Source organism: Sardina pilchardus, chromosome 7 (assembly GCF_963854185.1).
Source record: "Sardina pilchardus chromosome 7, fSarPil1.1, whole genome shotgun sequence".
Lineage (NCBI taxonomy): Eukaryota > Metazoa > Chordata > Actinopteri > Clupeiformes > Clupeidae > Sardina > Sardina pilchardus.
This window is the reverse complement of record NC_085000.1, coordinates 32,235,340-32,246,988: the sequence shown is the minus strand read 5'-3', so window position 1 is coordinate 32,246,988 and position 11,649 is coordinate 32,235,340. Positions and strand designations below refer to the sequence as shown.

General features: G+C 42.2%; 1 protein-coding gene across 2 annotated transcripts; it reads left to right on the top strand.

Moving 5' to 3' along the window:
• Positions 1 to 487: 487 nt before the first annotated feature.
• Positions 488 to 10,221, top strand: LOC134087966 (SAM pointed domain-containing Ets transcription factor-like). 2 transcript variants are annotated; one of them, XM_062541839.1, is made up of 6 exons: positions 488 to 958; positions 4,437 to 4,916; positions 6,519 to 6,716; positions 6,870 to 6,911; positions 8,430 to 8,564; positions 8,777 to 10,221. In XM_062541839.1, the coding sequence occupies exons 2-6, from the start codon at positions 4,445 to 4,447 to the stop codon at positions 8,953 to 8,955; spliced, it is 1,026 nt and encodes a 341-aa protein (XP_062397823.1). In that variant the 5' UTR covers positions 488 to 958; positions 4,437 to 4,444; the 3' UTR covers positions 8,956 to 10,221. The 2 variants fall into 2 exon arrangements, with proteins under 2 accessions (XP_062397823.1, XP_062397822.1); XM_062541838.1 differs by having other exon boundaries at positions 4,434 to 4,916.
• The last annotated feature ends 1,428 nt before the right edge of the window (positions 10,222 to 11,649 follow it).

Genomic DNA, 11,649 nt, shown 5'->3' with positions numbered 1-11,649 from the left:
CCAAGGCCATGATTCTATATCTCTGCTTGTGAACCTACTGTATAAACTAATATGATAATGTGTGAGAAGTGTTTTGTCTTTGACACTAAAGTAAAACAAAGTGAAGTGTAAAATAAGGTAAAAATATACTCGCACATCTCTTTCTTCCTCTCTCTCTCTCTCTCTCTCTCTCTCTCTCTCTCTCTCTCTCTCTCTCACACACACACACACACACTCACACACACACACACACACACACACACACACAAACACACACACACACACACACACACACACACACACACACACATATACACAAGGAGGCACACAGTCACACCTACACACATGCACCTGTGTGTGCCACACACACACACGCACACACACACACACACACACACACAAACACACACACCTACCTCCGCAGGCACAGTCATTTACTTCAAGTAAACAAGGCGTCCCTATAAATGTGTCTTAAGGGCCGTGTGTGACAGTTATTCCTTCACACATTCTCACACAACACGCCCTCTCCTGCCACAAATGCCTGGCTGGGTATTGTTGTACTGATAAGAATATGAGCTTCTCTAAGTGCCCTGGTCACTTATACCTCAGGTAAAGGCAGACTGCACCGAAAGTGCCCCCAGCCTCCACCAGACGGGTCCCTCAAATTCTCTCGCAGGTCGAGTTTTTTTTTTCCCCTCATGCGTTTTGGACATTGGTAAATCGGAGAAAGAAGACTGAAGATCCCTGCCAAGAGCCCAACAAGAGCCTGATCTCACAGTGAACTCTATCAAGTACCAAGGATCCCCCACCACACGCCACCCCAGACTTGGACAGAAGGGTGGCATGTCTCATCATCTCCATCAGAAACACCACCAACAGCAGTGAGAGAGATTTGGGTCAGTCTTCACCTTGTCCAACCAAACAAGCGGACCATCAATACCCCAGCAATCCACATCCAGGAATTTGAACTTCTAATCAGGTAAGAACAGGTGCACCTGTTGAACTGTACCTGACTATATGCCAATGATTCATTTACATTTACTCTTACGTGTATTGATTTGGCACACGTTTTATCCAAAGCCACTTGTATATTACATACAGTATTGCATATTGCACCTTACAACAACATTGCCTTGTTTGGCAGGTGATTTTGTGCGTAGGTGGTTGTTTTGAGGTGGTGTGAACTTGTGGGTTTGATGTCCCATGCAAATTCATTTTCTTTTTGTGATTTATTTCCTTAGTACTTCAAATGAACCGTTAATCCTCAACCATATAGCTTGATTAAGACACAACTGAACTGATAACCTATTTTAAGGAACTACTGGTACTGGATCAAATTCCTTAGACCCTTATTGTCTGTAGATGGCAGATAAGCTCTCTGTGTGGTTACTGAACACCTTTTCCTGTTGAAATTCCTTTCCACGGCACAGGATTAGTGAAAGTGAACTCTTTTTTTTATCCAGAGATCACTATCTGATTTGAAGATTTGAATAGACAAACACTACATAAGTGACCTCGGGGATTAAGGCTGACAGCAGTCAGTGTGTGTGTGTGTGTGTGTGCACGTGTGTGTATGTGTGTGTCTGTGTGGGAGTCAAAATAGACCAGTATAGGGCTTGTCACCCAAACCCCAGAAGACAGAATCAAAGAAATAATAATCACTACAATAATAAATTAATTCATAGGTGTGCCTACAAGTCTATTCAAATCTCAAACCCACCCATTTGATGTTATTTGGAAACAATGAATAGTGGTTGACATAGCTACAGTGATGTTGACTGAACAGCAATGGCGGTTATCTGTATGACTGCATATTCTTATCAAAGTGTAAACCACTGGATATTTTTAGATTTGAGCCATTTTAGTGGTTTAATCATGTTGAATTTCCAAATAATAACAAATTCCCTCAAAGATGAGACAATAAATGATGTGGGTATAAATTCAGTTATTTAATTTATCTTATTTCACTTCATTTGTTTCATTCTTTATTTATTTATCTTTCTTATATTTTTGCATATGAGGGCGCAAGATAAACAACAAACAAGTTCAGTTGTTGTCTTTCTCCTGTATCTCATGCTGTAATCTCATGAATTGTTATTTATTTTTTAAAATGGGAAAACACTACTGGTAAATGTCTTGATCATCTTTTGAAGACATGCAGCGTTTTCTTTCCCATGAGATGTAATCATTCATTAGTCCCCAAAAGATGAAAGCAAAACTTCTCGGCAATGGCACTGCAAATAGTCACACCCCTCTCGACAAACACATTGCCCACGGCACTATGAGAAAGACTAAGCGTTTTTTTCCCTCAGAACACACAGAGGATTACAAGTAGAGGGGTTTTGCACTGCGTTAGTCGCTTTCCGTTTTCCAAAGATAATGCCTGCCAGAATCCCACCGTGACATGGCAAATACGGCTGTGCGAAGCTATGGATGGGAATTGTTTTAACCCAAGAGTGCAGTGCACCCAGTGAGGGCATTCATTTCAAGAGGTCACGACGGCAGTGGGTAAATGATGGCCGTGGCGTCATCTCTGACGTGCTTTGAAACAAAGGGGAAATGTTTTCCTTCGGGTGGATTAATGAACGCTGGCATGTAACCAAAGACATATATCACACACTGAGAAATACCCGTCCTGTCCTTTTTGTTCTCATGTCTTAAGGCCCATGTTCTCATGATTAATAGCCAGAGCATAGATTAAGATATCATAGATTGTGATATAACTGACTGGCCAAGTATTGTAAGGACTGGCAGTTTTTCCAAGTAAGGTTAAAGGTCACTCTCTCTCTCTGTCTTTCTTTATCTCTCTTCCACTCTCTCTCTGCAAATAGCAATATTTTATAATATTTTGTAACCACTTATTTTACTGTAGCATACACAAGCCTATACTGTATGTCCATACCTATAAGGAACTATGAGGGTACTTGGATTGCACAGACGTTTGTTGAGGCTTAATGTTGTGTGCTCTCTTATCACAACTTTGTGATCTCACAACTTCAACAAAACTGAAACTACAGTACATTTGTGGATCCACACAGTATTTCAGATACTTTCCCAATATCTTGAGGTTCTCCCTTGGGCCAAAGAACACATAAAAGTTGGTCTTTCAAAATCAAACTGCGAGTCAGACAGCCAAATAAACAGACGACAGATGACAATATGGTGAATAATGTTCAAATTACCAATTATTTTTCCAAACATTTTTCAATTATCTTTAGTGCAAGTCCACAGTAATGACAGTTATAGTTATGGTTATGGTATTTAGCAGATGCTTTTGTTTAAAGCGACATACAAATAACAACAATACAATAGCTACATTTAACAGTAAACAATCAAATAAAGTTTGTAGGACTACACCAAAGAGAACAGCAATAATACTTGCGAGTTTCCTGGAGGGGAGTGATATAAGCGCATGTTGAACAGATATGCCATTAGACCCCAAAACTATGACAGGAGTGGAGAGCACTGGGCAACTCCACCTACAAGGAACCACTGAAGAAAAGAGTCTTGAATTTGACCTACAGTACAGTAGCGTTTATGGCTGGTCGACACAACAGACACATCAGAAGGCAGTGCTGGGCGGTTGGGTACATAGCCTACTGTACTTCTTGATCATTGAATGACGATAGCACAGAGCAGATCCAGTCAGTATTTAGGCCAAAGTGAGAGATTTACATTGAATTCTGGTCACTATAAGGAGCCAGTGGAGACTCGAGAGAAACTAGGAGATGACTTACATGTGTCCTCTTTGGCTGATTGAAGACCAGGCGTGCTGCAGTATTCTGAGTCAATAATGATCTTACTATACAAGCAGGTAGGACAGCTAACAGTGAATTATAATAGTCCAGCTTGGAGATAACCATGGCCTGTACAATTAGTGCTGTGTAACATATAGTGTTTATATTCTACCGCACATTACAAAAAATAAATGTTTGTGGCAGATTTGCAGCAAATGTGTGGGTAATTTGTAGGAAACAAATGAGTTCATGAGAAAATATTGCCAGAAGTTTGGCAATGTGAGCTGCAAGAGGAAAACCTCCTGCAAAGTTCTGACAGCAATGAGAAGTTTGCCATTAGAGGCAAATGTTTTCGCCAGTGATTTATCACTACACTAGCCTATAAACTTCCAGTGAATTTCTGGTAAAACACAATTTGCATAAAAAAAGATTGCAAATATTCTGAAACATTGCCAACAATGAACCGCAAATGGAAACCCAATTTGCATGTGGAAATATGACCCTGTCAAACATTTGCAGCAACTGTTCGCCAGAAATCAGATTTTTTTATCTCCATCCGCATCCGTAGAGGTTAAATTATTTTGAGGAACTGAATTGTATCATCCACAACCATGGTTGGTTGACAATTGGAAATTGCATTGCACTACACAGTATAATGGTATTGGGAAACGGGTATAGTAGGCCTAATAGAGAACTAATGGACTGTGTTTTTTTTAGCAGAGAAGACGATGGGAAGTCCAGCTCATGACCTGGCCAGCAGTCTGCACTTGCCCTATGACTTCACAGGGTTCGGCCCTTGCCCAACTGACTCGTGGGCCACCATGGAGGACATGAAGCCTCCGCGCGGCCTTCCCAGCATACCCGAACGTAGCCTGCCGGGGGTCTACCTGTCCCGTCTCGACATGTACCTCACCGAGGACACGGCCTGGCTCCTGAAGCGAGCCGAGGTGGCCAGCCCCCTAGTACCATGCGTCCGCGACCACAATCGCCACAACGATCACGACCTGGATGACGAGGCCACCCACAGCAAGGAACCGGAGCAGTGCCCGGTGATCGACAGCCAGGGAGGCCTGGGGGGCCTCTCGCCCGAGCTGGAGGGACAGGTGGAGGAGCGTTGCCTGGAGCAAGTGCAGAGTCTGGTGGTGGGAGAGGTGCTGAAGGATATCGAGATGGCCTGCAAGCTGCTCAACATCACTCCAGGTACAGTTATTCAGACACTTCTACACCACTACATGCACCAATACATGGGCTTTAGCTCAGGGAAGTTAGTGTAATCGATATGAATGATGAAGACAACTTTTTTTTTGGAGGCGGGGGGGGGGGGGGGGGGGGGGGGCTTGGTATAAATGTTGGTATGAATATACTCAAACGCCAACCTAACAATAACCCTAATGGGAAACGTTCAATGATCACATCGACCGATCGAGCGATTCACCAACTTTACAGGAGAGCCAAAACAAATCTAATTGCTTCTATATGTTCACAGTTAAAGACCTTTGGGTTTTTGTTCAATAACTATATATTTATAAATATTTTACTTCTATAATTTTGTCAGCTAAGAGAGCTCATCAAGAGCTTTCAGGTGATATATATAACTCAATTTTGACCAAAATGTCACTTACTTAGCCCTCGACATGTTCTTCTAATGCTGTGCGCATGTTATACATGCATCTTTAAAACATCATGTTCATATTCAACATAAAAAACAAACCTGTTTTGTCTGGATTCTAGATTTTTGAAAACATTTTCCCAGGCCAATTTTTTTGTCCCAGGCCAATTTTTGGGATTGTGGATCATGAGTAGGAAGCATTGGCTCTCAGGGTGAACCAGCTTATTGACATAACATGACATTGATCTTTTCTTGTGTGGTCTAACTGACATTTGGTCTTATTCAAAAGCAACTACTTTGCAAATAGCCCAACAGTGGTCCTGGAGGTGATGTCTGTAACAAATATTTGTCAGGTCATTTCTACTGCTTATGCGAGGCTTCGGTGGCAAGGACTGCTAAGCCTTTTCTTAATTCCGCAGAGTGTGTGTGTGTGGCTGAAGACAACAGCCCTCAGCCACCCCACCCTGTGCAAATGGCTCTGTTGACTTTTCACCTGTTCACACACTCACTCACCTGCCCTCGGGTGACAGTCTCACGTTGAGAGACAAACACTGTATTATGCTCTAATATAATTCATTATTAAATCATATTTCGACTCTCAATCTAATGTCTGCGGTTTTCACATTTCAAGGTGTGTGCGTTCGTGTGTGTGTGTGTGTGTGTGTGTGTGTGTGTGTAAGGGGTGGTGGTGAAATGTAAACTTGTCCATGGGGTATGCCTGCCTGTGTGTGTGTGTGTTCAAAGAACTGAACGAGAGGGCTTTAGATAGGGTCAAGCCCTAGCTTGTTCAGTGTGGGATTTGTCCAGTGCAACAGACAACCTTGCGCCTGCCGAAGATATTTTGCAGAGTAGCCGGATGTGACTGGCACACGGGTGCACTAAACAGGTGTCATGACTCATGCTACTCTCTCATCATGCCCAGAATTTAGAGAACCGGATCGCTTGGTGAGAGATTGTTAGAGAAGTGTGTGAAGGGGATTGCTGTGGTGCAACAGGCAACAGGCTACCACATATGAGTCCGAGTGCCCACATGGACCCAGGTTCGAGTCCGACCTGCGGTCATTTCCCGATCTCTCTCTCCTTACTTCCTGTCTCTCTCTACTGTCCTGTAGAAATAAAGGCAAAAAGCCCAAAAAACATACTTAAAAAAAGAGAAGTGTGTGAAGTAAATAACCCGTGGCCTTCCCTCACAGACCCGACGGAGTGGAGCTCGGGGAACGTGCAGAAGTGGCTGCTGTGGACCGAGCACCTGTACCGCCTGCCCCAGGTGGGCAAGGCCTTCCAGGAACTCACGGGCAAGGACCTGTGCGTGATGAGCGAGGACGACTTCAAGCACCGATCATCGCAGTGCGGCGATGTGCTGCACGCCCACCTGGATATTTGGAAGTCAGGTGTGTATTTACGTTATGTTATGTACTGTACGATGATTCATGCCCGCTTGTGCAGCATGAATGAGCATGTCAAATTCGCTGACTGATTGTTTTCAGTGGTGCATTGCATGACTTTACCTCTCACATTGACTCACTTTCCTCTATTATTTTTAGCTGCTTGGATGAAGGAACGTTCCCCGGGTGAAAACCGAATTGGTAAGATCATATCCGTTTTTTTTTTTTTCTCAAAGCACACAATTTGACACCCAATTGTACTATTTCCTGTGCCGTTAATGTTACTGTTGAAGTAACAGCTGATTTAAAAACACCATAATTAATGTGTTGGATCAGATCTGGGTTAGGGTGAGACTAAACAATTGATAGAAGCTTAAGAGTGGTTCCAAAACGGTATATAATAGTATATATTTTCATGAATAGTTTTTTAACATTTTGTTCAACAAGAAATTTTGATGGAGTAAGTATCAAAAGTAGTCGCTGCCTGCAGCCAACAGTTAGAGTAGCCAGGCAGCTACAGTGCTACACTCTGGGAGCATTTTCAAAATCATGCCCTTTTAAGGTCCATGTGTCTACTGAGAAACCAAAGAAGTGTCCACGAGACAATTCATGAAGGGCCTATACATCTTACAGTCTACTTTACTACCCAGGAGTGTATAAAGCCAACATCCTCACTGCACATGGATCATACCCACCAGCTGTGAAACCAATCCGATATCCCCACGGCACAAACAGAACATGCTCACTGTGTCATAAGGAAGTCCTTTGCTATCTAGTCAGTTTCAATGTCTACACCATTTTGTGGTGTGTTGCATTGAGCACTAATTGATGCTACCGTCATAGCAGGCAGTGTTGGTAATGGCTTGAGATGAGGAAACAACTCACAATGATGAGAAGTGTAGACTTCCTAGTCACTGGAAGAAATTCAACAGAATAATGGAATCATTAATGACATTAATCATTAAACCAACCTGGCAAATTGCTGCAACTTGATCAACAATGCTGAGCTCACATTGGGTACAATCAATTTATACCCAATCAATTGTGTGCCTTTTAAGTAAATATTTTTAATCCAGATTTACATTAACAGTGTGCATGTCACATAAAATGTATCTGCTTATCAATGTTAATGGAAACACTCATAACAGGCAGGCATCATACTCAACCACATGAATGTCTGCACTTATGCTATTATCCCGACTGTAATTGTCTGATATTAGAGCAGTTAAATATTAGGTGTATATTCAGTGTGAAAGCAGTGCTCTGAAAGCGAAGGCTGTAACATAACAAGCAGTCCCTTTTCACAGTCTCAGGAACAGCAAACGCATGGTCCATTTGCAACAGGTGTGGTCTCACCGAACTGTTTCAAGAGCAGTGCAGCTTTGCTGTGGAAACACCAGACACCACTTTTGAGGTGTCATGGCCTTAAATTAATCAAACACAAACGAAAGAAGGTGCCTCCCTTGATAACCCCCGTGAAATGCTTTCGAAGGCCTTGGTGTTTTTTTGTGATTAGTGATTTTGTTTTTGACGAACAGGCTTGATTTAGGGGAAATCCCCTAATAGCACTAGGAATTTAATATCTCTTTCGGTGGACATTTAAAATACGGCAGACAGCCACGCTGTAACAGGTGGTCCTTTTGCACAGTCTCAGAAACAGGGCAGCCGTGCTCAGGGCGCAACCTCTAACCAATGGTCTGTCTGTCTGAACTGTTCCAGGAACAGAAGAGCTGTGCTCGGAGGCCGACTCCTGCTGCTCCGGACAGCCCATTCACCTCTGGCAGTTCCTCAGGGAGCTGCTGCTCAAGCCACACAACTACGGACGCTGCATTCGCTGGCTCAACAAAGAGAAGGGTGCGTTTAAGGGAAATGTTTCTGTGTGTGTGTCTCTCTATGTCTCTCTATCTCTCTCTGTCTCTCTCTGTGTGTGTGTGTGTGTGTGAGAGAGAGAGAGAGAGAGAGAGAGAGAGTGAAATACTGAAATGTAGAAATAGTGTAATATACAGTAAGAAGTAAGTAAGAACATCTGAGATACCTGAACCTAAACATGGTGATGTCATCAACAGGTATCTTCAAGATAGAGGATTCGGCGCATGTGGCCAAACTCTGGGGCATTAGGAAGAACCGTCCAGCAATGAACTATGACAAGCTGAGCCGCTCCATTCGACAGTACTATAAAAAGGGAATTATCAGGAAGCCTGATGTGTCACAAAGACTGGTCTATCAGTTTGTTCAACCAGTATGATGGACAGATGAAACCATAACTACTCAGTGCCAATGTCTAACAGTGAACTGTGTTGAAAGAGCTACTTATGAAATGATGTTGAATGATTACATTTCGTGAGTTACCACTAGTCTGTTGTTCCATGTTCAGCATAAGAGACAATGGTGTCCCAAAGATCATGGTTAGGCCTACAATCTTTTGTCCGGGTACTACGGCGACTGCCTCTGAAAGTAGCAGTATTTCAGGCCTGTCCATTTGCATATCCTGCCTTCACATTTATTATATTTTATTTCTAGGATTTAAGTAGCATTTCTCTCCAACTAGCATTTCAATGTTTTGTTTATATAAAAAAAAGGTTCTTTATAGTTCTTGTATGACTTGTAGGTGTTAACCTGTGTTTTGACTATTAAACTGTCTGTGTCCTGTGTATGAAAGTGAAAAGAACATTTTGACGCGGGCTTACGCCATATGATCACCTTCAGTCTTTTTTCTCTGGGTTTATTTATTTTACGGGTGGTTTATGTCTTTATGGTCTGGTTGAACAGCAAACACTGGCTTACGCCTATTCAGCTTCTATGAGAGTCTGAATTTATGTTATGGAAAAAGAAGCATATGTGCAAACAGTCCCAGGTTCGCTTTTATTGTGTGCAATGAATGATTAAAATGTCTTGGCACGTATTTAACTCTTCCTCTACTCCCTCCCTTCATCCCTCACTCCCTTCCTGCGTCTTTCTCGCTCAGTGTGTGTGCTTGTGTGCATCTCTGTGTGTGTGTGTTTGCCCTTTCAGTCAGTTTTGGCATGGATAGTTATTGTTTGATTCTATCATACATGAAGCCTGCCTTCAGGAGGGCGTTTCCTCAGTTTAAATGTCAAGTTTACCTGAGGATATGCAAAAATACTGAGCCAAGAGAGAAGAATAGTATCTCTGTTGTTCCCTCTGGATGATTCCAGTGAATACTTACGTCAATAACACTTGAACCTGATATGCGGATTTCAGCCACGCACAACACAATGTTTGACTAGTCTTTTCCATGTTATTGGTTGATCACTATATCACATTGCAACTCAATGCACTCACATTGCAGACTTAGAATATGAAATCTAAACGAGCAATAGTCAGCCAGTGTCATATTGGAACTGTTATTAATAGGCCTATTGTTGATTTTTTTTTTATCAGTTTCAAACTTTCCAGTGCCCTCTGTTATTTTCTTTCCTGATGCTCAGCATTTCCTGCATCACAGCTGTTCTCTCACTGTATAGATACTGTAATAAAATCCCTTTTCCTGAACAAAGACTAGACGACTGTTTTATTTTTTACATGGTACCATGATTCCTTAGGCAATGCTGTGCAGTACTGATGAATTAGATTAGCAAGATGTCTTAATGCAAACTATCTACAATTGATTGTTAATTAATGAATTGTTTTTGCAGATTTTTACTTAGATTGCCGTTGCTTTTCCAGGTAGGTGTATCGCATACCAACGATTACTGGCATGGTGCAGGCCACTGGTGAATCATTCAGAGAGGGTAGAGAAACACTGTACTCTCTGGCTCCATATCAGTGTTTTTTATTGAAAGATAACATGTCGGCCTGGCAAAAATGTTATCGTTCCTTTATAAAACATTGATACGGAGTCAGAGTGCATGGCTGTCATCGCGCCCATGTCTAATTGTGTAGATAACCTCAATCAGGCGTAATTTCTCTCCATTTGTTTCACTCATTTGTAATGGGGTGTCAACTCCAGACCCGCTTTACACTGTGTAGAGACAAGCTTGTGTGAATCATTTTTATTGCTGCCCCCTTGTGGTCAACAGCGTCCATAATCATTAACTTGCTTCCATACTCTTTAAGTTTAAAGGGACTCAGTTGCACAACAAACCACAATGTGAAATACACCGTGTTGGGATTTGCTGATGCTCTGCTTATAAGATCACTTCCTCCCTCCATTACAGCTTGATTAGTAAACAACTCCTCTATTCCTCAGGTAGTAGTATTTACTGATGTAGTTTTAATTGTCACCTAAGGTCTTCTCTGCATTGAAGCTCGAATGTTGTCTTTTTCCTCTTCCTCTAAGTCGCTTTGGATAATAGTGTCTATAAATGTGCAAGTAACAGATATGTCTCCACAGCACCTTGGAGGTGTTAAGTGCCTTGCTCAAGGTCACAACAGTGGAAGCCGTTAACCACGACGCTACCACAACCCCACTTGCAACAATCTTCCTCAGGGTCCCTTAAATAACATTACTTCAATTGTAAAACCTGTTGTTAACATTACATAATCAAAGGACCCACATTTGTTGATTCCAATGTTTTCTACAGTGAACAAAACAACCAAGTGTTTTGGCACAAGGAAGTTTTGGAGTGCATCTCTCTCTCTCCCCGTGATAGATAAGATAACACTTGCTGTCACTCTCAGATGAAAAAATTCTCCAGGTGTTTAGTTTCTGCCAATCTGATATGTCAACCACGGATGAACTGTCAGTGAAACTGTCCCTGTGGAAGTCAGCCAAGTACTGTAGATCCAAGCGTGATAATGTAACTGTAACTGTAATGTTTGACAGGGTCAAATGCGGTTGCCTGTCAGGAACTACAGTACCTGCACCAAGCCAAGATGAGTCAATTAACAGCAAAATTGGTTGGCTCTTAAAATAGCTTGTACTAGTAATGACTCATATTAGACATGATCACACAGGTAACACAGACACCCCCAGACA